The 26,069-nt window shown below is 44.3% G+C and overlaps 1 protein-coding gene across 6 annotated transcripts in view; it reads left to right on the forward strand.

The window, feature by feature from the left end:
- The window catches only part of mctp1a (multiple C2 domains, transmembrane 1a), a 141,940-nt gene that overhangs the window by 5,968 nt on the left and 109,903 nt on the right, over positions 1–26,069 (forward strand). For 5 of the 6 annotated variants that reach the window (XM_061672229.1, XM_061672230.1, XM_061672231.1 and 2 more), the window contains exon 1: positions 926–1,669. The exons of the other annotated variant lie outside the window; for it this stretch is intronic. In XM_061672229.1, the coding sequence (XP_061528213.1) occupies positions 1,133–1,669 (537 nt within the window). In that variant the 5' untranslated portion in view covers positions 926–1,132. Of the gene's footprint in view, positions 1–925; positions 1,670–26,069 lie in introns of those variants that run through there. 6 annotated transcript variants of the gene reach the window in all.

A 26,069-nucleotide genomic window follows, 5' to 3' on the forward strand; every position in this document is an offset into this window, starting at 1 on the left:
CAGTTGGTGGCACTACCCAGATAAAACCTACGCAAGCATGGGAGAGAACATGCAAACTCCACACAGGAAGGCCAGAGCCAAAATGTGAATTCTGCAACTCCAAACATTGAGTCAGACAATTTCGAATGACAAATTAAAAAACAATTTTTTTTTTACACAGAATGCCTTTCATGACACAACCCACCGATTTGTTTATCTAGGCTTTGGACTAGCAGTGTCTGGGTACTGGGAAACGAAGCAGGAATTGAACCTGTGACCTTTGCATGAAAGACAGCAGTATGCACCAGCACACCAGTGTTCTCCATCATCCAGACAGATCATATAATGAATGACTTAAATGTGATCAAAGTGGTTTTCAAAATCTTTTAAAGTCTTAAATGTGGGTTCCTTAAACTGGCGTGTTTGCAATTGGGGGAAGTTTGTTGGAAAAAAATGCATTCAAAGACAATTTCCCACACAGAAGGCCAGGAAACGATTGTCCTTTTTGTGGTAAATGTTGTGTCGCTGGGCTGCTACTCTCCAAAGTAGCTCTACTCTATTATACTCTACTCTATTATGGACCCTTCATACAGTGCTTTGTGAATCTCAGCTTGTGCTTGCTTGGGTTTTCTCTGGGTACTCCTGCTTCCTCCCACATTTAAAAAAAAACAAACAAACAAAAAAAACTTTTGGTTAATCGAAGACTGTAAATTGTCCACAGGTATGAATTTGCGTGTGAATGGTTGTTTGCCTATATGCCCTGTCACGAACAATCCACAATAATCGCTTAAAGTCACCTGGGATAAGCACCAGCTCAAACAAATGAGAAAAAGTGCTACAAAAAACGGATGGATGGGTGCGTGTTCATGGCATTATACAATGAGGGCCTAAAATGGACCCCTACTGTACGATATAAGATCCACATGGAAGTTCTTGAATAGCAGAGTGGTGCTGACTAGCTACTACGCGCTGACTTGCATCATCATCATCATCCTCCTCCTCATCATCATCCTCCTCATTCTCCTCCTCCTCATCATCCTCGTGTGTTAGTCCTAACCGGATCAGCACATAAGTGCACGCTGTGAGTGCACGCACACTCACACGCACACGCACACGCACACGCTTCAGGCTGGGTGGATGCTGCTCGGGCACCATGGAGCAAAAAGCAGCCAAGGATGAAGGCACGTCCAGGGGACAAGAGTCCTACCAGCGGCGGATGTGGAAGACTTTCCAGGAGAAAACCAAGCCGTGGCTCAGTCCCAAACTGGGCTCGGAACGTCGCGTTAGTGGCGGAGCAGAGGGCACCAAGAAGGAATCCGGGCTGTGGATGTTCAAGAGGAAAAAGAAACACTTGGACCGAGTATTCTCGTCTTCGCAGCCCAATCTGCGCTGCTCCTCTCCGCCGCTGTCCCTCGGGACCGGGGACAAGTGCGGCAGACGCGGCGAAGCGGCGGCCGGGACCAGCCTCGGAGCCGAGGGGCGGCAGCATCTCGGCGGGGCTTCCGCGAGCACGGGGAGCAAGCCCGAGCTGACGGCCCACGGAAGCACGAAGATCCACGTCTCGCAGCTCGTAGCGTCCCAGCAGAAGAGCTCCTCGCTGGGCTCGGCGTGTTTCGAGAGGCTGGTGGTTGATCCGGCCGTGGTCCTGGAGGAGAACGACGGGAAGCTGCGGAAGAAGCAAAGTGATTCTGTGAGTAGCCACAACTCCATGACAATACTTACCCAACACCCTGCACGGGATATTTCAACTGGCATCATTCATATTGCATTTGAACTGAATATGCAATGACACATTTCATGTACGGGCTTACTGCATGCATCATTTTCTCGAGCTATGATGTTGTATGGGCCTCCTGACTGCAACGTCAGTGACACGCATACTGTACGTACAGCCACATGAGATTGCCAGAATATTAGGGAGCCCTCTATGTCTGATACAGTGCAGCGTACTACCTTCCTGTGAATTGTATGCGAATGTTGAGAGATGCTTTAGCTGAGCTGAAAGGGCAAATTTATTGAGGAATATTGTGTTGGTTAATACATAAGAGCATATCATAGCAAACAGCAGGTAAGCCACCTCATGGCTGTAAACCTGATCGAAGACTATTACTGTAAAACGCTAGATTGTACTGTGAGGGGCGGACTTACCATTAGGCAAACACAGGAAATTGCTCGAACCCCACACGTCTCATAAAACTAATTAATAAAGATTTCTTTGATTTAATACAATTCTTATTGTTTAAATCTTAATACACATGCTTAACTCATTCACTGCCAGCCTTCCCAATTAACATAATTGACTTCTAAAGCCGTCAATGGCAGTGAATGTGTTAAAAACATAAAAAGTCGCTGAATTTATCACGGTCATTTTGACTGCCCCCACATCCTTCTCATGAAAATTTCGGAGAGCAGAAGGGAAGAAAGTGAGAGGAAAACATAAAATGTGGCAATTCTTATGCCAAACACCCAATTCCTGGACCCGTGTTGGTGTTCCTGAGTGAACTGAATGATAGAATGAAGTCTTACCTTGGTTGTTTTACTTTATCGAATGGCCAGGAGCCTCAGTAGCATGAAGAAGAACCATAAACAGCCACAACAGCCTTGCTCCTCATGTTGGTCACCAGCTTGGTCACATTCTGCCATGCAAAGCCATTCCACATTGTTGTGTTGGTTACTCTAGCACAGAACCAGCAAGATGATCCCACAAGTGTTCAGTTGGGTTGAGTTCAGGCTGCTCCAACAATTTCAAACTGCTTTGTTTATATAAACTGAAAAAAAACTTAGCAAATATATGCAAACCTATGCCGAAATCATACAAAATATAATATACAACATAGCAAGGTGAATGTTTAGTAACTGCCTTGAGGCAATACACATCTTTTAATAATGAATTGTTCTGTACTTTAAATTGCCTTATATTTAGTTGCTGATTTTTTTTCCAGAGCCAGTGTTCTTTGAGTGAGAGGATGAAACAATTAATAGTAAAAAAGTCAATGTGTGTCTCAGCATCATGCTACACAATTAATACCGTAATATTAAGTGCTTTCTCTACACAGTGCCCAAAGCGCTAGATTTTGCAGATTGATTGTACCTAATGAAGTGGCTGGTGAATGAATACGTACTGTATCTTCTGCAGCCCCACTCCACCTAAAACAATGCCCACGTGTACAAAGGCTGCAACCGCATCACCATGGCTGAGATAAAACAATGCAGTACATACCATACACAAGTAACAATATTCGTTGCGCAAATAAAATAACAGAGCTCTGTCACAATGAGATAATAATGCTCAGTTTTGATGGACACGCTAAGCGTCGTATATACGTATTCATTTAACCATATGTTTATTATTGTGGTTGTAGTTTACAGTGGTGTAAAACATCACTGTATCATACTGAGGGCTGTTTCTATTTTCTATTACCTCTAAATAGCTGAATAAGGTGAGTGTATAATTTTGATATTAATCACCAGTCTCACAAATCTCATAGTTTTATTCCGATATTGTCAATTTGTGTGTTCACTTTTACAGTAAATCCATCCATTTTCTGTACCGCTTTATCCTAACAAGGGTCGCGGGCGTGCTGGAGCCTATCCCAGCTATCTTTGGGCAAGAGGCAGGGTACACCCTGAACTGGTCGCCAGCCAATTTCAGGGCACATATAAACAAACAACTATTCGCGCACACATTCACAACTAAGGGGCCATTTAGAGTCTTCAATCAACTTACCATGCATGTTTTTGGGATGTGGGAGGAAACCAGAATGCCTGGAGAAACCCCACGCAGGCACGGGGAGAAAATGCAAACTCCACACAGGCGGGGCCTGTATTTGAACCCCGGTCCTCAGAACTGTGAGGCAGATATGCTAACCAGTCGCCCACTGTGCCGTCCTATACAGTAAATATCAGTTTTTTTTCCGTTCGTACTTTTGGTGCCAACCAAAGTGTCCAGCATAATCCAGACAGCTGTCCAAAAGTGTTTTAACAATTATCTACACTTCTTGCTCCATACTGAAGTTTGAGCCGCCATTAAATCTCTCTTAGCTGCATGCACTCAACTGAAGAGGGCTTCTCTCACTTTGATCTTCCAGCGTCATTACTGCGCATGTCAGTTGAGTTAAATAATACATAATGCTCTCACTGGCTCGTGTCTGTTTTTTACAACATTGCATTAATGTTGAAGAAGTTGGCAACGTGTAGTACTGTGTTTGTTGTCGATAGTCACACATTTAAGATGTACAGAAGGGAAGTTTTCACATTTTGCATTCAGTTAGTGAACAGAAGCGAAGACATGAGGTGATAATAGATGGGTGTTTAATCAATTTAAATCAGTTTAATCCATTTAAAAGGTGAAATAACATGAAAGCAGAAAAGGTTGAATACCCTCTCACTTGAAATTTTATATAGGACACATTTCTTCCTAATGGCACATATTAAGACCCATCCATCCATCCATTTTCTGCCTATCCCTGCTGTCATCGGGCAGGAGGCGGGGTACACCCTGAACTGGTTGCCAGCCAATCGCAGGGCACATACAAACAAACAACCATTCGCACTCACAGTCACACCTATGGGCAATTTTTAGAGTCTCCAATCAATGCATGTTTTTGGGATGTGGGAGGAAACCGGAGTGCCTGGAGAAAACCCACGCAGCCACGGGGAGAACATGCAAACTCCACACAGGCGGGACCGGGGATTGAACCCGGGTCCTCAGAACTGTGAGGCTGACGCTCTAACCAGTCGCCCACCGTGCCACCCATATTAAGACTACATTTTACTATAACCATGGACACATCTACATAGTTCAGCCTCTGAAATCACCCTTAGTAATAAGGGTGAAAACTTTGCCTCACCCTTTCACAAATGTGTGCATGTTCCTACTAATAAAATCAAACAAAACTCCTGAGCAGAGGTAAATAAACAAAAGTATTTCTTCCTGGGGAAATTCAGATTATATTACAAGAACACTACATATATGTAAACTGTATCTATATCTTTACCTGCATGGAGTGATTGAATACGGAGTTTATGTGGTGCAATCCAACCAGGATTACACATTAGAGCCATGTGTTTTGACTGATGGACGGCCACCAGTGCACCACTGTATGTAAGTTCTCATTATGAAAATGAAACAAAGCTGCCAGGATCTATTTCGTGAATTGGATATGAAAACTGTGCATAACAAGCACATATTATTTGGTGAGTAAGTGGTGCGAAGAGGGACCGATGCCAAATTCTGAGTGTCATTTTATTATTAAAGTACGTTTCACTTGAACACTTCAGCAAATTAAATTTTCAGTGTGTGTTTGTGATGCAAAAGAGCAGGTATCTCCATGATATCAAATTAAAGTTAATTGTTCCACTTTTCACTTGACTCCTGTCAGAACAACCAGTCCTCCTTAACTCACGAAATACAAAAAACATAAACTGCTCTGGTCAGCCGGTAAAGCAGTCAAAAGTCAACTCGTATTTTCACGACCATAAGGCGCACTTAAAAGTCTTAAATTTTCTCCAAAATGGATGGGGCGCCTTATAATGCGGCACGCCTTATGTGTGCACCGAGTTCCAAAATCTGTAAATGTTGTTGTGTGACTTTGATGAGCGGTCTGCTTGACTGACTGGAAGCATTTCCTGCCGACACGCTGCTTATATAGAGGAAAGACGGACGTGACTGAGGACAGCATGCGGACGTTAAAGGGGGAAGGGTGCGCGTGAAAGAGGATGCTAAAGGCACGCCCCCAGTAGGTATATAGTGCCGGGGTGTGCATTGTGCAAAAGAACATCGGTTTGGCTAAGGACCCCCGAAAATGGCACCTACGAAGAGACACGCTTACGAAGCACACTTTAAACTGCAAATTATCAATTACACGAAGGAACATGGGAATTGAGCAGCCGCGAGAGAATTCAAGATCAACGAATCCATGGTTCGCAAGTGGAGGAAGCAGGAAAACGAGCTTCACCAAGTCAAGAAGACGAAGCTGAGTTTCCACGGAAACAAGGCGAGGTGGCCTGAGTTGGAAGACCAACTCGAGCAATGGATTAATGAGCAAAGAACAGCCGGGAGAAGCGTCTCTACAGTCACCATTCGACTGAGTGCAATAACCTGGAGCTTGCCATCATTCAGGGAGGCTTGACGAAGGAACTCCAACCGCTGGACATACCGATGTTCCTTCGTCAAGGAACTCCAACCGCTGTAAACAGGGCGTTCAAAGTGAAGTTGCGACGGCGTGGGAGCGATGGATGACAGATGGCGAACACAGCTTTACTAAGACGAGGAGCCAGCACCGGACGAGTTACGCCACAATTTGTGAATGGATTGTGGATGCTTAGGCTAACGTGTCTGCTTGCACTGTTGTTCGAGCTTTCGTAAAAGCCGGCATCATTTCTGAATAGCCGCACGGCAACGAGACTGACTCCGACAATGACAAGCGGGAACCTGGCGTGTTTGATGGAGTACTAGCCCAGCTGTTCATTTCGGATACAGATGAGGACTTTGATGGATTTGTGGATGAGGATTGATCAAAAAATAACATGAGCACATTGTTAAATACTTCAATAAAGTACAACCGAACTCAGTTTTGCTCCCGCTGCCTTTTTAAAAACATTGTTTCAGCGTGCATGCATGCTACCGTAGGTTTTAAGCTAGCATAGGTTTTACCATGCCTGCGCCCAATAATACGGTTCGCCTTATGTATGTGTTAAATACAGAAATAGACGCCTTAACTGAGACTGTGCCTTTTAATACGGTGCGCCTTGTGGTCGTGAAAATACGATACTTCCAGTTTCACTCAGTGAGATTGATAACGATGCAATTCTCTCTAATGTGGGAGACTGTACATCATCATCTATACTCACGCTTACGCTTTTTGACTTGGTAGTGTTCGTAGGGTTTAGTGGTGGTCAAAGAGCACTTCCTCAACGGGATTGGATGTTTCTGCTTTCTTTGAACTACAGCCCCGTTTTGATTTATCCCAACAGGGAGGGGTTATAATGTTAAAATAGGTATACTGCAACGTGCATAACTTGAAGTCTATCCTTGAATTTGCCGGTTTCTGACTTAGTATCAGAGGTGGAATCCTGTCTATGTAGAAGTGTAACACATGAGGCTCACTACCCACATCCATTTGTGTTGACAGCAACTGTTGCTTTCCCATATGCAGGTGCTGACAATGCCATGCATATATTTATCTCAATGTGCAAACCACAACAGCTGTGTCAACGCACACTTCTGACACCGCAATGTCTTCACAACCTGAAACACACTTTTGGTGCTGTAGAACTGCATTGCATCATACTGAGAGCTGGTTTCAGATATTTTATGTTTTGGGTAGCTAATTAAAATAACGTAATTACTAGAAACACAATATCTTTGCCAAGGCGTAATTTTTATTAGAAATTTTGTATTGGGTTAGATGTTGGTTTTGTATTGCAAAGACATTTTAGGGGTAACTACCTAAATTTGAACCACAATCATATTCACAATAAGACTTTTACAGCAAAATAGTGGTTAAACAAAAGAAAAACAAAAGCTTGAACTCACGTCATGTCCAAAAATAATACAAGCAAGTAACGGTTTAACAAATGTAGGACATAATAGAGTAAATAAAGCTCGGTGTGTATTTTGTGCTGAGAGATCTGTTTATCTTTCTTTCAATTCCACTCCTTCAGATAAGATCTGGTGGAACGCTGAAATATCTAACACTTATGAAGCAGAGAAGGGGGGAATGCAAATATTGTGGTACACAAGTAGTGGTACCCTTGGCCATTTCTCAATAATGGAAGTAAATACGGTGTCTCCCTTTTGTAGCTACATTGACTTGCTAATGCACTTATTAATATCTATCAATCCATCTACTATCTGCCCATCCATCCAACCTGGAAAATGTCAAGTCCAACCTCGAATTTAATAATTTAAGGGATAAGTGTGTCCATGTAGTGTATTATAACTACAGTACATAAAACGTGCATGGAACGTATCCAGTGGAATGTTTTTCTCACACATGGTATTTGAGCATGCAGAGCTTGGAAACTGAGCAGTGTTGGCGTAAATCTTCTGAACTCGTATGGCTGCCAACAGCTTGTGGCCTCTTTCTAGAAATGTCACGATGGCATCGCTAGAATTAGGATTCATTGCAGCCCCTGAGACTGTCAGTTGTCACTGATACACACACGATTGGCGCTGACCCCAATGCTGTTTGGGGCAAATGAAATTGGCCAAATCAAATGAAATGTGTAACACCATTTAGAGATGATAGCTTTTAGCGCGCATGTCGTGGTGAAGCGTTTTCCTCCCACACTTGAAGCAGGCTTTTTCTTGGCACTGAAAATCAGGGAACAACATGCAAAAAGTCGTTCAGCTCATCCATCTGTGAGCAGTAATTACATTTAATTTTTAATGAACAAAATGGAGTCAATTACATTCTTCGTTAAGTTTTAACTTTAAGTGTGGTCAACTGCCAAAGATAAGCACTTAAATTTTTTTTTTTTTTTTTTATTGCTGTTTGTTTCAATATTTTGTCTGTCTAATGTTTCAAAATAAAAAAAAAATACTGTATACAAGTTAAAATTAGAGCAGATGATATTATCAGATTCTTCTTCTTTTCCTTTCGGTTTGTCCCGTTAGGGGTCGCCACAGTGTGTCATCCTTTTCCATGTAAGCCTATCTCCTGCATCCTCCTCTCTAACACCAACTGCCCTCATGTCTTCCCTCACCACATCCATCAACCTTGTCTTTGGTCTAACCTTGGCCGTCCCTCTGTTGCTAATTTCTAATCCTATCCAACCTGGTCACTCCTAGAGAGAACCTCAACATCTTCATTTCCGCCACCTCCAGCTCTGCTTCCTGTTGTCTCTTCAATGCCACTGTCTCTAATCTGTACATCATGGCTGGCCTCACCACTGTTTTATAAACTTTGCCCTTCATCCTAGCAGAGACTCTTCTGTCACATAACACACTTGACACCCTCCTCCACCTGTTCCAACCTGCTTGGACCCTTTTCTTCACTTCCTGACCACACTCACCATTGCTCTGGACGGTTGACCCCAAGTATTTAAAGTCCTCCCCCCTCACTATCTCTTCTGCCTGTAGACTCACTCTTCCCCCTCCACCCCTCTCATTCATGCACATATATTCTGTTTTACTTTGGCTAATCTTCATTCTGCTCCTTTCCAGTGCATGCCTCCACCTTTCTAACTGTTCCTCCACCTGCTCCCTGCTTTCACTGTAGATCACATTATCATCTGCGAACATCATGGTCCATGGGGATTCCAATCTAACCTCATCTGTCAGCCTTTTCCATCACCACTGCAAACAGGAAGGGGCTCAGGTCTGATCCCTAATGCAGTCACACCTCCACCTTAAATTCCTCTGTCACACCTACAGCACAGCTCACCACTGTTCTGCTGCCCTCATACATGTCCTGTATTATTCTAACATACTTCTCTGCCACTCCAGACGTCCGCATACAGTACCAGAGTTCCTCTCTGGGTACTTAGAGAGAGGCAAATAATGCATCTGTGGTACTCTTTCAAGGCATTTAAACCGTACTGTTGCTCGCAAATACATCTGCCCTGAGTCTAGTCTCCACTACACCTTCCCATAACTTCATTGTGTGGCTCATCAACTTTATTCCTCTATAGTTCCCGCAGCTCTGTACATCACCATTGTTCTTAAAAATGGGCACCAGCACACTTTTCCTCCATTCCCTTAGGCATCTTCTCACCCGCTAGAATTCTGTTGAACAAGCTGGTCAAAAACTCCACAGCCACCTCTACTAGATGTCATCAGGAACAAATGCCTTTCCATTTTTCATACTCTTTAATGCCTTTCTAACTTCCCCCTTACTAGTCATTGCCACGTCCTGGTCCACCATACGTTTCCCTTTCTCTCATTTTCCTCATTCATCAACTCCTCAAAGTATTCTTTCCATCTATCGAGCACACTACTGGTCAGTCAACAGTCAACACATTTCCATCTGTATCCTTAATTACCCTAACCTGCTGCACATCCTTCCCATCTCTAGCCCTCTGTCTGGCCAATCTGTATAGATCCTATTCTCCTACTTTAGTGTCCAACCTGGCATACATGTCATCATATGCCTCTTGTTTGGCCTTTGCCACCTCTACCTTCGGTGCATCTCCATGTATTCCTTTCTTCTCTCCTCGGTCCTCTCAGTGTGCCACTTCTTCTTAGTTAACCCCTTTCCTTGTATGATTTCCTGCGCTTTGAGGTTCCACCACCAAGTCTCCTTCTCCCCATCCCTACCAGAAGATACACCAAGTACTCTCCCGCCTCTCTCTCTGATCACCTTGGCTGTAGTGGTCCAGTCTTCTGGAAGCTCCTCCTGTCCACCGAGAGCTTGTCTCACCTCTTCCCGAAAAGCCGCACAACACTTTTCCTTTCTCAGCGTCCACCACATGGTTCTCTGCTCTGCCTTTGTCTTCTTAATCGTCCTTCCCACCACCAGTCATCTTACACACCACCATCCTATGCTGTCTAGGCACACTCTCTCCTACCATATCTGACCTTACAGTTAGTAACCTCCTTCGGATTACATCGTCTGCACGTGCTTCTACCTGCACTCTTGTAGGTCGCCCTATCTTCCTCCCTCTTCTGGAAGGAAGTGTTCACTACAGCTATTTCCATTCTTTTTGCAAAGTCTACCACCATCTATCCCTCCAAGTTAATTTCTGTTCGCATCTACACCATGGTAAAATAATTTGAACCCTGGCCCTAAACTTCTAGCCTTACTCCCTTCCACCTGCTCTCCTTAACACACAATCTATCAACTTTTCTCCGAATCATCATGTCAACCAAATCCAGAGATTTTCCTGTCATAGTCCCAACATTCAAAGTCCCGACATTCCGTTTAAGGCTCTGTGTTTGCGTCTTCTCTTTCTGCCTAAGAACCTGCTTTCCACCTCTCCTTCGTCTTCGACCCGCAGTAGCTGAATTCCCACTGGCGCCCTGCAGGTTAACGGCACCGATGGCAAATGTTGTTAACCCGGCCGATCCGGTATGGAATTCCTTGGATGAACGCTCATATTTGTTTGGCAAGGTTTTAAGGCAGATGCCCTTCCTGACGCAACCCACTGCATTTATGCAGGCTTGGGACCAGCCTACAGTTTGCACTGGCTTGTGCCCCCTGTAGGGCTGCATTAGAGGATATTTTCAGATTAGTTTTGGCTTTTTATTGTGCAGATGCCAAGAAAGAATGTTATACCCTAAGGCTATGTCCACATATTCTCAAGACTACATACTGTATTTTTCCGTTTTTGGCCTCATTGAAAACTCCAAATGTCTTCAGTGTCTGTGTGTCAATGGAAAAAAAAAACTAATTTTGATTTCTGTCATTTCAAATGAGCAGCACCTCATTTAGACCTGTATTTAACATTAGATTTCATTGATGTTGTCTCCTGGCTTGCATATGACATGTATCGCATATGAGAGCTCCTTTGAAACACGATATACAGTACATCTAGGAGGAGGCATCTGAATGCACGACTTAGTCAGTCACCAAGCTTTTTCAAGGCAAAATGTGGCTTCAGAGACAACAAATGTGTTTTCATGTGTACTGAGATTGTTTTTGTAAAACTCTGTTGTATTTGGCTATTGATCTTTTCATCCTGGAGCTAGAAACATTAATGTTTTTGTGTTCATTGTTGGAAGATCACTTCAAATACTAATCATCTAAAGTGGGGTACACACATACCAATATAAAAAGGCTGAATTTTAACATTTAGGGGGAAAATTCATACCGTTATGTGTGTGGTGTGCTTTGTTTTTTTATTTCAAGTACACCACACACTATAAGAGCAGCTGGAGCTTGTGGCCTTTTGTTTTGGGGGGTGGGTGCCGGGGTTCGGCATTTTGGCATGGGGGTGGAGCTTTGCACGACAAATGAATCTCAATTTTTAAAAACGTTTTTTTTTTTTGCTGTGGCGCGCTGGTTCCTTTCCCGATTTTCACCGGTGGGGCATGGGGTTGGTGTTTGGTGCTGTGGGGTGGCATTTATGGCATTTAAGTTTTTGTCCTGGTTCATTGTGGTGTGCGGTTGCTGCGGTAGGGTTTTGGCTCGGTGTACAGCTTTTTTTTTTGTCGGCAGCGCTTGTGTTGGTTTGGGGACTGGAGTGGGCGTTGAGGACTGTCGGTGTGGGGGTGCGGCTGTCTGTTTCCCTTGTTGGCTGTCTCGGTGTTGGCATGGATGTGTTTTGTGGTTTCGCTCGCCCGGTTGACTGGGAGTTGGCTTCACTGGGGCTCCGTGCGATGTGGGCTGGTGCTCGGGGCGCATTGTGGGGGCCTCCTTTGCGCGGTATGGTCTTATTCCGAGTGTTGCACTGGGGTGGCTGGTCATTGATTTAGCTGGGGTTGTGGCACGCTTTTGTTCGCCGCCCTTGGGTGTGGGCGCGTCTTTTGTGCATTCTTCTTCGTTGGTTTTCGCAGCTTCTTCGTTGGTTTTTCGCCGCTTCTTCTTCGGGGTGGGCAGACTGTGTGTGTCGGGGCTGGGGGCCGGGGAGTTGGTCCCGCTTCCGGTCGATTCTCTGATTCTCGATGATCAACCCTATTCACGACGGGCACTTAACTTGGGCTCGCTTAAGCGGGCTATGACCGTTTTTTGGCTGGTTCCTGCGTTGCACCCTGTTGCTGGCTGGGGCCCCCATGCTCCCCGGGGGTAATGGGGGGGGGGGGGGTAGCGGTGGGGCTCGCTTAGTTAGGGGTGGGGGGGTGGTGGGGGTTAGGTGCGGGTTGGTCCGGTGCCCGTGCCCCTCCCATTGGGACTGTTCGGGGCGCTTCAGTCGGGCTTAATCTACCATGCATGTTTTTGGAATATGGGAGGAAACCGGAATACCTGGAGAAAACTCACACAGGCACGGAGAGAACATGCAAACGCCACACAGGGGAGGCCAGATTTGAACTTGGGTCCTCAGAACTGTAAGGCAGATGTGCCAACAAGCCCACCACCGTGCCGTCCGGGGTTTCTCCCATTTAAAAATTCCGTTACAATGTTAAAAATCAGTATTTGTGTATGCTGGTTTAACCGATTGCTCTGATCTTGCTTTCAGCCACTCAGGGGCATAATGGGCATGAGACAATGCTATGATATGATAAATTTCCTGAAGGAGACAAAACAGTTTGTTAACTTGTGAGTGTCTGGCTTTAACTCAACTCCCAGTCAATCCTGTCTTTTGTCATCCTGGGAGGACATACAGTAGATCTCGTCCTTGCCCTCGGGTAGCCTAAAAATATATAGGCTGGTCCAGCAGTTTACCTTGAGGGACAATCTTCCATTTTCTCCCTGATTTACCTTCTGTGGTCCCATCATTAGTCTGTCGGATAAAGACGCACATCCCTCTACAACAGCCTCCTGAGGACAAATGTAAAATATATCACAGTTTTCCCTCCGTCATTGACGTCCCGCGTATCAGTCAACCTAATGCAGAAAACACACATGCAGCCTAACTTTCAATAATGTGAATGATTGTACACAAGGGTATTATTGGACCTTTCTTATCGCGCTACAGTCAAACAGAGACAATATACCACCAGAAAGGCTGGAACCTGGGGCAGACATGCCAGTCTGAGTAATGAGAGAACAGATAGAGATTGATGAGTGATGAGGAGAAGAAACACCCTCTCACATACAATAGATCGATCATTTCAGAACATAACGGTAAGAGCAGAGTGGGAAAGAAATTTTCCCAGAAATTAGATGTAAAAGATTTGCTCACACAAAAGAAAAACAGTGGAATGGCAAAAAAGGAGGAGTCCCCAAGGCTGAACATCTTCACAATCAAAGCAACACAAGCCAGTTGCACCAAGACAAAATATATTGTGGAATCTTTTAAGAAATACAGTACTTGGTGACTTACATATAATCTCCCCCCCAAATAAATATTCACAATCAATACTTGTTGCGTTAGCTGGCGCTAAGAAAACAATTTGATTCCACCCTTGGTCCCCGTTTTGCCTGCTGGTGGAGGATGGTGGTGGCCCACTGTCGCTCCTCGGGCCTGCTTCCTTCTCTTCTCTCCGGTCCTTGCATCCGGCTGCAGTCATCTCCTCCTCTTCTTGCGCACCGGGTTGGGCGGGTGGCGGTTGGCTGGGGGTGGTGGCCATGGGTCCCTGTGGCCTCCTCCGGGTGGCCAGTTTTTGGGGCGCATCGGTGGGGCCGGGGGACCACCCTGGATCCCTCGGTGTGGGAGGTGTCCCGTCCACTGGGCCGGTGGACTCCTGGGCCCGACCCCGCTTCTCAATTGGGTGGGGTGGGGTCCTCAGCCCCTGCGGTGCAGGCACAGCAATTACAGGACACTTCTGACGGTTATTGTGCATTCGAAACGGTATCAATTCACTTGCATGTGTCTGCAGACACACACCCCTGTGACTTATTCTCTGGGTGTGGGGCCCCTCACTTATTGCATCAATTAAGTTATAATTATGTGAATTTCTTGGGTATTCCCTCACTTACACTCTGGTCCGACAGATGTTTATAATTTACGTAGCCACTCCCACCACACTTCAGTTGTATCGGCGGGTCCACGCCCCTTGTCCTGCATGCTAAGCCGCCTGTCCTGTCCAGTCCTGTCCAATATTGTTCTGTCCTTCCCTCACAGGGTGTAGCATGACCGACCGATACAACACTTGAATCCAATGTGTCATTGTACTAGTTATATAATGCTTTACTTTCTTCATCTTGTTTACAGCTAGTGCTTTGTCTTTTGTTGTCTTCTTTTCCTGTGCTATTTAGTTCCCTTTTCACTCTCTCTTCTTTTTTTTCTGTCACTCCCCTTTGAAAACTTGGTGCTGTTCGACTGAACGACTAATTCTCAATGAATATCTATCAGAATACAAAGAAACCTACACAATCAAATAATCTCCGATAATGGCAGAATTTGTGAAAAATTGTCAATTTTCGGATAATGACTGATGACTGAACGGGAACCAATATGGTTTTCTTTATTGCAACGTTTTGTTTAATGATTGTGTTTTTCAGAAATGCCTTATAGTTTCATTTAAATACCATTAAAAATAAAATTATGCGTTTTTCCTGATCACTCATGGGTTCTTTAAAGAATTATGCACATCTTGCAAATTCTGCTAGGGTATGTAAACTTATGAGAACAACTAAGTTAACAATATGTTAATTGTTGCAGTTGTAGTTTATAGCGGTGTCCAACTAACTTCACTGCATACATTTCTAATATTTAGATTGCCTTACTTAGCTATATGACTGGGCCAACATATTAGAACTACCTCCTAGTATTATGCATCACACTATTACTGCTTCTACTACTACTACAACTACTATTAATAACTTAGATTTGTATTGAATGGACCCAAGGACACCTACGTTGTGTATTTACATGTACATGTACTTAATGACAACCAGTTCAGGGTGTACCCCGCCTCCTGCTCAATGACAGCTGGGATAGGCTCCAGCATGCCCGCGACCCTAGTGAGGAGAAGCGGCTCAGAAAATGGATGGATGGATGTACTTAATGATATGGCTGGTAAGTATATTATAGCAATGTGAGACATTAGTAATCCAACTCAAAGTCAGCACTGGATTGAAGTGAAACATAGCAGCCAGCAGTAATGAATGAATTGGCTCTTGATGTGTACTATTTTATCTCATGCGGACCAGTATGTAATGGTTGGCATTCTGTCACATTACATAGGGGGTGGTTTTCAACTCTCATGAGAGATAAACTTGCTGCTCTGTTTTTCCTGGAGCGTCCTTTCACAACAGGTGGCTGCTATTTTCAAGTCATCATTTTCACTTGTGCCGGGCCAATGTCTATAAAAAGATTGACCGCTTTCGGACATTTTCATCTTTTAAATGTGACTCATTTAATATCACTCTTAATTTCCTGTGTTGGCTGTTGCAGTCTGTCACTCTCTTACTGTCTTGTCTTCATAGGGCACAGAGTAGACATACGGAGGCATTTATGTGTAACTTGACAAGTTCTATACGAAGGGGCAGTGTGTTATTTCCGTCTGTCGCGTGATACCCGTCAACTACAAACGTGATGATCCGCCTGCCTGAAGTGTGTGTGTGTACATGCATGCTGGTGGGTGTGACTTCAGCTGACGTCCGTGGGGGCTGTGACTTTAGGCAAGGATTCCTACTACCATTAAGTTTGCATGTCATCTCTCTGTCCGACTGCAGAGATAAACAGAGGTGCTAATACTCTTGTATTCATGATAATATGCTTGGGTGGCCTGAGAGACTTTCTTTTTAATCTCACCAATGAGCTGCATGGATTCAATGGTGAGTTTTTTCTGCATATAATTTTTGACTTTTTAAATGAAAATCTCTTCTAAGGAAGTTATTTTTTAGAACTCAAGAGACATATCCATCCATACACCCTGAACCGGTCGCCAGCCAATTGCAGGGCACATATAAACAAACAACCATTCGCACTGACATTCACACCTACGGGCAATTTAGAGTCTCCAATCAACCTACCACGCATGTTTTTGGGATGTGGGAGGAAACCGGAGTGCCCGGAGAAAACCCACCCAGGCACGGGGAGAACATGCAAACTCCACACAGGCGGGGCCCGGATTTCAACCCCGGTCCCCAGAACTGTGAGGCAGGCATATCCATTTTCTGAGCCGCTTCTCCTCACTAGGGTCACGTGCGTGCCGGAGCCTATCACAGCTATCATAGGGCAGGTTTGTATGTGCCCAGCCAATCGCAGGGCACATACAAACAAACAACATTCGCACTCACATTCACACCTATGGGCAATTTAGGGTCCCCAATTAATGCATGTTTTTGGGATGTGGGAGGAAACCGGAGTGCCCGGAGAAAACCCACGCAGGCACAGGGAGAACATGCAAACTCCACACAGGCGGGACCGGGGATTGAACCCCACTCCTCAGAACTGTGAGGCTGACGCTCTAACCAGTCGACCACCGTGCCGCAGGCAGGTATATAATATGCCAAATTTAAAATGAAGATTTCCTTCCCACTTTTCACCTCAATGTTTGGTTATTGCTTCTCTGTGTTCAGGAAGAGCCAACGCACAGGTATTTTGGTAAACAAATGGTTGAAAAGCCCTTGAGATTTAGTTTTTATTATTTATTCTGGAGAATGACCACGTCAAATTTTCAGGAACTAATTTTACTGTGGTTATTATAGAAGCCTGTGGCTGGATAAGAGTTGACGTAGGCACAGCTACATTATAATGAAAAATGATGACTCATGGGGTTTGTTACTACAAACGCTCATGTCGAGGGCTTCCTTCCAGGTCTGGAGTATGGGATGATGAGATGACACTTTGTTTTTGTGTGGAGAGAGAGTTTTCCTTTGAAAGGTCAGCCTCTTCATCTACCCTAAAATTATGTACCTGCATGTACTGTATTTCTATTGTACACTCTTTCCAGAACACAGTCAGACAGACCTAACAGTCTGTCTGACTGTGTTCTAAATGAGGTGTTGCAAGATGCATAACAGTTGCAGGTAGTCTCTTTTGTCTTATCTCTAGCTTGCTCAGGTATGTTATTGTTGCTGCCAACAGCGGTACGCTGATTCAGGCTGGATTCATACTGCGGGTTTAAGTGCCCAATTCTAATTTAGTGCCCAGATCAAATCTTTTTTAGACTTATTGTTTCAAGTGTGGCGGCACGGTGGACGACTGGTTAGAGCGTCTGCTTCACAGTTCTGTGTGGAGTTTGCGTGTTCTCCCCGTGCCTGCGTGAGTTTTCTCCGGGCACTCCGGTTTCCTCCCACATCCCAAAAACATGCATTGTAGGTTAATTAAAGACTCTAAAATCGCCCCTAGTTGTGAATGTGAGTGCGAATGGTAGTTTGTTTATATGTGCCCTGCGATTGGCTGGCAACCAGTTCAGAGTGTACCTTTAACCTGCCCGAAGATAGCTGGGAAGATAGCTGGGATAGGCTCCAGCACTCCTGCGACCCTTGTGTGTATAAATGGCTCAGAAAATGGATGGATGAATGGATGGATGTTTTCAAATGACACATACACAGTATCTGATGTCACTGTGTTTAGTGTATATGAACACATGAAACAACCCCTATTGCCAAGTAAACAATTACACAGGTACCAGTATGTGGCAGCAACTAGTAATCAATAATACAAATGCTAAATGCATTTGTATTATTTGTACAAATGCTACATTACGTTTTTTTTTTGTTTTTTGTTTTTGTTTTTGTTTTTTTTTAATGGCGAGGTACGCTTAGCATTCATTACTTGATTGACTGCCGTCGAGAATTTTCCAGTTGGCTTTGGACAAGAGGCACCCTGGACTGGTCACCAGCCAATCACTAGGCACATATAGACATACAACCATTCACACCTATAGACAATTTGGAGTCTCCAATTAATCTAAAATGCATGTTTTTGGAATGCAACCTGGCAAGGCAAGCTAACCACAAGGCCACTGTACTGCCTGTCCTTCTCTAATATCTTGTAATTAGTTAGACTGTTAGCTTAACATTGTCCTTAAATTTATCTTTGGGTTGCTCAATTACAGATGGGAACCAGTCTGGGAATGCCTGAGAATGCAGCTAAGACAGAGAAGTTAGACAAGAAGTTTATAATTTCAAGTAGCAAGTGATGGACAAGCAGAAATGAGACATAAAAAAAAGTGCAGGTATTTACCAAGAAGTAAACATAAATCCATGTATAGATTTAAAGGAAGCAGTGCTGGTCATGCCGTGTTTGGCCAAGCTCCCAGTGTGTGTCAGCCTCTTGCATTGGCAGCAGCTGCAGTTGCTCTACTCTTAATTAAATTCTGAACATTTTATTTAATTAATTATTTGTTATTTGTTTGAATTTCTCCATTGATTTGATTGTTGGCGACACGGTGGGTGACTCATTAACACATCTACCTCACAGTTCAGAGGGAGTGGGTTCAAATCCGGCCTTCTTGTGTGGAGTTTGCATGTCCTCCCCGTGCCTGCGTGAGTTTTCTTTGGGTACTCTGTTTTTCTGCCACATTTCCAAAACATGCATGGTAGGTTAATTGAAAATGAAATTATCCCTAGGTGTGAATGTGAGAGTGAATGGTTGTTTGTCTGTATGTACCCTGCCACTGGCAGGCGACCAGTTCAGTGTGTACCCCGCCTGTCGCCCAAAGTTAGCTGGGATAGGCTCCAGCATACAGTACCTGCGACCCTAATGAGGATAAGCGGTACAGAGAATAGATGGATGGATGGATGGCTGGATGGATGGATTTGATTGGTCAGAATTCCAGGAATGTGTTTCAGGCTGATCTGAATGTTGTCCGGAATGTGCGGAATACTATAACATTGGAGTGGTTTGAATTGGTTGAGAAATATGTAAGTACAAACGCTCTTCAGCATTCACATAATTAATAACTATTTACACCGATCTGATCGGTTCGATCGGTATCGGCTGATAATTATCATTCTATGCTGATCGGCCTATCGGCTTTCATGTCATAATTCACCAATCTGATCAATGTCATCGATCGGCTTCGCAAAAGACATTAACTCCGTGTCGCTGTCATGTATAAATCCAAACGCTAGTTTATTTCTAGCCTTGTCACGTGTCTTGTGGCGTAGTACTGTAATTATCTGACAGCCAATCAAGTTTTTTTCAATCTTGTCAGTGAAAAAACACGTTGTCGGTGTGGGACTATTTTGCGATGTCTCAGACAAACAACAGTTATTTGCAGTCAATGCACAACTGAAGTACGTCGTGGGAAACTTCATCTAAACAACTAATTTGATCAGGCACCTGAAGAATGTACACAAGGAGGAGCATGCCGCGTTCAAGGAACACAGCATGGGGGAAAAAAAAAAAAGGAAAGGAAAAGCCAAACGGATCCAACCTCTGGACAACACCCGTCCATATAGCCGGGATAGTGATAAAGTTAGAGTAAGCATGTCATTAACAGTATTTGTTAAAGTAATATAATTACAGTAAGTTAGCACCCATTATTTCTTTCATGTTGTAATGTTGATTTGACCTAAACTTACAGTATGTCAGTGGCCAATCCTTGAATGCCCCCTAGAGGTCATTGCTTTTTTAACTTTTGTGTAAAAGCAAGTGAATAAATTTGAAGATACTCATTATACAGTACACATGTATAAACAATAAATGAACAAGTCGTAAATAGACACATTGCTCCATCTAGTTATTGGATCAGTGATTGGTTATCGTTTTTTTAAACTTGCTGATCGGCCCCAAAAATCCTGATTGTGTAAAGCCTAATAACTATATATGGATTATAGCGAGTGTTAAAGCAGTTTTTTTTGATGCAGCTCTTGTATTGGATCTCATTAGATTGTTTTTGTGCTTGCTGCATTGCCGTTGGCATCTGTAATTTACAGTTTATGAGAAATACTTGCAGTCGTGTCATTTTTTTAGATTTATTCGGTTGTTGTGCTGCTGGTGTGGCATCGAGCTAAAGGTTTTCAGAATTGGAAAACCGAGACAAATGGGGAGTTTAGGGTTTTCTGGTTTAAATAATCAAATGGAAGACAAGAGAGGAAAACTGGATGAGTGGTGAGAGCAAAGAAGAGCAATAATCAGACAAATTGGTATAGTTATTTGATGTATGGCACCTTTGTGAATCTGTAAGTATAAAGTTGGTCGATTTACCACTCTCGTTATATGTTGGACTTACTCCTCATGGGTGCTTTACATTTGGTTGATTGATTATTGATTGAAAGTATGGAATAAATTCTGAAAGGGCGGCACGGTGGACGACTGGTTAGCACATCTGCATCACAGTCCTGAGGACTCGGGTTCAAATCTGGCCTCGCCTGTGTGGGGTTTGCATGTTCTTCCTGTGCCTGTGTGGGTTTTCTCCGGGCACTCCGGTTTCCTCCCACATCCTAAAAACATGTATGTTAAGTTAATTGAATACTCTAGATTGCCCGTACCTACAATGCATATTTCTGGGATGTGGGAAGAAGCCGCAATGCCCGGAGAAAACCCACACAGGCACGGGTCGAACATGCAAACTCCACACAGGCGGGGCCGGGAATTGAACCCCAGTCCTCAGAACTGTGAGGCAGACACTCTAATCAGTCGTCCACCGGCCCGCGGTGTTCATGTCCAAGTTCACTATTTCCACTGAGGTCAATCACATCTGTCCATTGCAAGGGTGCCCTCCTTCTTTCTGCTGTGATAAATCCTCCTCCAATGATAACGCGGCACTAAAAAAAGGATGGAGGAGGAGTGGCTTGCAATGCCTGTATGAGCTGCTCTGTCACATTGTGAATACCTGTTATGTGTGCATAGATATAATGCTCTGCTGTCCATGCAAATGTGTGCATATCTCTGTGATGTGTAACGAGTCACAAGCAAGCCGATCTTGCAATGTATTTCATTGTTTTTACAAATCTACATCAAAGTTCTTGGTCTCAGTTCCTATTGGGTTCTTGCATTGCTTGGTTCTTCACTCGGTTTTATTTGGTAGATCGTGTGACAGCTGGTGTATGTTTGTGTATTTATACTTGTGGTAGCCTCTTATTTTGTCTTATGTTTGCTTTTCTTCTGACAAAGTACTTTGTAAACATGTTTTTAAAGATGCTTCCGTATACAAATAAAGTCATTATAAATCCATCCTGTCATGGTCTGTGTTTTGGTTTGGGTTGTGTTTAGTTTTGTTCCATGTTTTCCTGTGTTCCATGTTTGTCGTATGCTCATTAAGTTGTTGTGTCCACCTGTTCTCGTCTGCTTTGTGTCGACCAATCAGCTCTCTCCAGCCACTCGTGCCTTGTCCAGGTGTTCCTCGTTGTCTCGTCTATCTGTTTGCATTTAGTTCCCTGGTTTCTTTCAGTTCTTGTCGGTTCATTGTTGTTGTCACATGTCTTTGCCATGTCATAGTCGTCAGTTGTCTTTATCATTGTGGTATGTCATTGTCAGGTGTCATTTCCCCTATCTATTCCACGTCTTACTCACAGGTCATAGTTTGTTTCCAGTTTTAGATATTCAAGTGTTTCTTTGTGACTTTGGTTTGATTATCTGTTGTGGGACTTCGTTCAGTTTTGCTTTAGCCAATATCCTTGTTTTCCCTTTTTGAAGATTAAATATAATTATTTTGAGACTCCCGCACTCCTGCCTTGCCTCCCTGCTTCCCTGCAATTGGGTCCACCATGTTCTTGCCTTGCGTTACTCGCCTTCGCCCTAACCACGTACGTGACACATCCATCCACCGACTAATCAGAATCAGAATCAGAATCATCTTTATTTGCCAAGTATGTCCAAAACACACAAGGAATTTGTCTCCGGTAGTTGGAGCCGCTCTAGTACAACAGACAGTCAATTTACAGAACACTTTGGAGACATAAAGACATTGACAAAAAACAATTGTGCAAAAAGATGCAGAGTCCTCTAGCACTTAGAGCAGTTCGAATGACTAATATTGCGATAGTCCGGTGCAATGACCATAGTGCAAAGGGCGCTGAGACTTCAAGGAGTGTATGCGGTTTAAAGTGACGAGTAGTGCGATCATCTGGGACAATGTTGGTTGTGCAAATGTTACAGATACTCCTCAATCAGTGTGCAAATGGAGCAGATGCTACTCTGGCATGAGTGGCCAGTATATGCAAATAGTGCAGCATGGCGAGACAACTACAGTGAGTGCACGAGTAATACATAATTGGCCCTACAGAAATGTGACAACTAACTCAAGTCAAAAACTGCTAGCTTATTGTAATGGAATTATAGGTTAGGTGTTTAAGAAGTTGATCGCAAGAGGGAAGAAGCTGTTGGAATGTCTACTAGTTCTAGTTTGCGTTGATCGGTAGCGCCTACCTGAGGGAAGGAGCTGGAAGAGCTGGTGACCGGGGTGCAGACGGTCCGAGAGGATTTTGCACGCCCTTGTCTTAGTTCTGGCAGCGTGCAAGTCCTCAATGGTGGGTAGGGGGGTACCGACAATCCTTTCAGCAGTTTTGATTGTCCGTTGCAGTCGGAGTTTGTCCTTTTTTGTAGCAGCACCAAACCAGACTGTGATGGAAGAACACAGGACCGATTCGATGACCGCTGTGTAGAACTGTCTCAGCAGCTCCGGTGGCAGGCCGTGCTTTCTCAGAAGCCGCAGGAAGTACATCCTCTGCTGGGCCTTTTTGAGGACGGAGTTGATGTTGGTCGCCCACTTCAGGTCCTGAGAGATTGTAATTCCCAGGAACTTGAAGGTCTCGACGGTTGACACAAGGCAGCTGGACAACGTGAGGGGCAGCTGTGGCGAAGGATGCCTCCTGAAGTCCACGATCATCTCTACCGTCTTGAGCGTGTTCAGCTCCAGGTTGTGTCGGCCGCACCACAGCTCCAGCCGCTCCGCTTCCTGTCGATATGCAGACTCGTCACCGTCCTTGATGAGGCCGATGACAGTGGTGTCATCTGCAAACTTCAGGAGCTTGACAGTCGGGTTCGCTGATGTGCAGTCGTTCGTGTAGAGAGAGAAGAGCAGCGGAGAGAGGACACAACCTTGGGGCGCCCCAGTGCTGATGCTGCGTGTGGATGAGGTGGCCTCCCCCAGCCTGACCTGCTGTGTCCTGCCCGTCAGAAAGCTGTAAATCCACTGGCAGATGGCAGGTGAGACGCTGAGCTGGAGAAGCTTGGTTGAAAGGAGTTCAGGGATGATGGTGTTGAACGCTGAGCTGAAGTCCACGAACAGGATCCTCGCGTAGGTCCCTGCACTGTCGAGGTGTTCTAGGATGAAGTGCAGTCCCATGTTGACTGCATCATCCGCAGACCTGTTCGCTTGGTAGGCAAACTGCAGGGGGTCCAGCAGGGGACCTGTGACACTCTTGAGGTGGTCCAGCACGAGACGTTCAAAGGACTTCATGACCACAGATGTCAAAGCGACAGGCCTGTAGTCATTCAGACCAGAGATTGCAGGTTTCTTGGGGACTGGAATGATGGTGGAGCGTTTGAAACAGGATGGAACTTCGCACATTTCCAAAGATCTGTTGAAGATCTGAGTGAAGACTGGAGCGAGCTGGTCCGCGCAGACTTTGAGGCAGGATGGGGATACATGGTCCGGTCCTGCCGCTTTGTTAATCTTCTGTTGTTTGAAGATGCGTCTCACATCCTGTTCATGGATGGTTAACGCAGAAGTCAGAGGTGTGGTTGTGGTCGCGGGTGCGGCCACACTAATCAGGGCTGTAAGACGTGGGTGGGTGTCTCACATCTGAGGGACTATTCTTGGTACTTGTAAAAATTCTCAGATACTGTACGCTCTAATACCACATCACCAGCCTCTTACCTTCTGGTCAGGAGATATGTCAGCCATTTGTGTGAAGATACTTTGAGGACGACAACACTTAGTCAACTGTAAATTATCCTCTGCAGAATGGAGTGACCTGTGCTGAATGAACTGTGTTGTAGCTAACTCTATGCATCTCAAAGTCAGTTTTATGTATTTTGTTTGTTTGTCTTAGTTTTCACCCATTTAATAATAATAATACACAATAATACACAGGGTGTGGACTGGCGTACCAATTTAGAGGTCGTCAGACAAGTAATGGAGGGGCAAGGTTGTGAATGGCCTTGAAGGTGTAAAGGAGGAGTTTGAATTCGGTGAAGTTGCTGTAGAATGGGGTTGATGTGATGGAAAGATGGGTTTTGGTGTTAATACTTGATATGTCATTAATCCTGGCTCGCGTGCCGCCTTTCTTGGTTACACTAGCAGTCATAAAACGTCTGCGTGAGCTACCTTCAGGTGCACTTCGTAAATTAAAGAATAATTATTTCTTTCTGTATAGTAATATAAAACTCTTTACGCGGGGAATTAACATTTGTATTGGAATGCCTTAGTTAAAACACAATAACAATCACAGTTGTAATGAATTGTTTTTTTTTGTAATATTAGCTTTATTCTGTTAGTGTTATGTAATAACAAGTAGTAACTGTCAAAAGTGTTAAATTTGAGTGAAACATGCCATGTTTAAGAAAAAATGTTTTTGAACAATATTCAATTAAAATAAAATGAATTTTAATCAAAAATTGCAAGACTTAATGGCATTATCTGTACTCGGTATCAGCGAGTATTCAAATGTAAGTACATGTACTCAATCTGATGCATCCCCTGTTACGATGCATATTTTGAGACAAGCTGGGATAGGCTCCAGCTCACAAACAGTATAGAAAATGGATGGAGAACAACATTGAGGAATGGTTTTCCTACTGGCAGGCTGAATCCCCTGTCAACTTTTTATTAGTCAGATTTGTGAGTGGAAAGTGACCATCTCTTTGCATTTGTGAATGGCAACGAGAGAAAGTGAGAGAGGGGAAGCAGGAGAGCGAGACCGAGTGCCTGTGGAGTATTCAAGAACGTTGCTTCTGGTTGGCCTTTGCTGCGTGAGTGAGCAAGTGAGCGAGCGTGTTATATTGGAAGGGCAGGAGCAGCAGCAGCAATAGTACAATAGGGTGTTCAGTGAGTCTGGATGTTAACATTGCCCCTCTCAGCTGTGGGACGAAGCCATACGGTGGGTGTCTTTGTTTGCTGGTATCATTTTTGGATGACGTGCTTGCTTATTGATTCATTGGCAAACCGCGCATGTTTTCTCCAGGAGCGTTTCATTTTTCTTTTCCTCCGAGACTATGCCAATCCTTTCAGGGAGGTGATGGGGCATGATACTGGGATTAAAATGTTCAATGTTTCCATCACTTCAGCACGTTCAAACATTTGCATGCAGAAATTATTTTCATACATACTGTATTTTCCATAAACCTGAGTAGCTGCTTTGTTTATGAGGTCAATTGTACTCTTTGATCCCAATAGAAAGCACTGTCTGCCTGTGCACTTTATGAGGCTTTTTTTGTCTACAACGACGGGGGAGTAGAAGTAGGTGCGCGTGTCATATCCGATTTCTAAACCTGAGCAGGGTGCTTGTGTGACAGGAGGTGAGAACAAATTAAATCAGTCTGATGAGAGATGATCAGCAATTCATGATCCAGTTTGTGCCACCACCTTGACCAGACGGTTTAGGGAGAATATAGCTAATTTACGAGAGAACATCAGTCCTAGTCCTGCTGGATGCGGAACGTGATCGTAATGAGAGCACAGTAGCCAAAATCATGCAGTTGGCCCAAGAAAGGCATAAGAGGGAGGGAAAGTAAGAGTAAGAATAGAGAGGCAACAAAGT

This window comes from Phycodurus eques, chromosome 3 (assembly GCF_024500275.1).
Source record: "Phycodurus eques isolate BA_2022a chromosome 3, UOR_Pequ_1.1, whole genome shotgun sequence".
Lineage (NCBI taxonomy): Eukaryota > Metazoa > Chordata > Actinopteri > Syngnathiformes > Syngnathidae > Phycodurus > Phycodurus eques.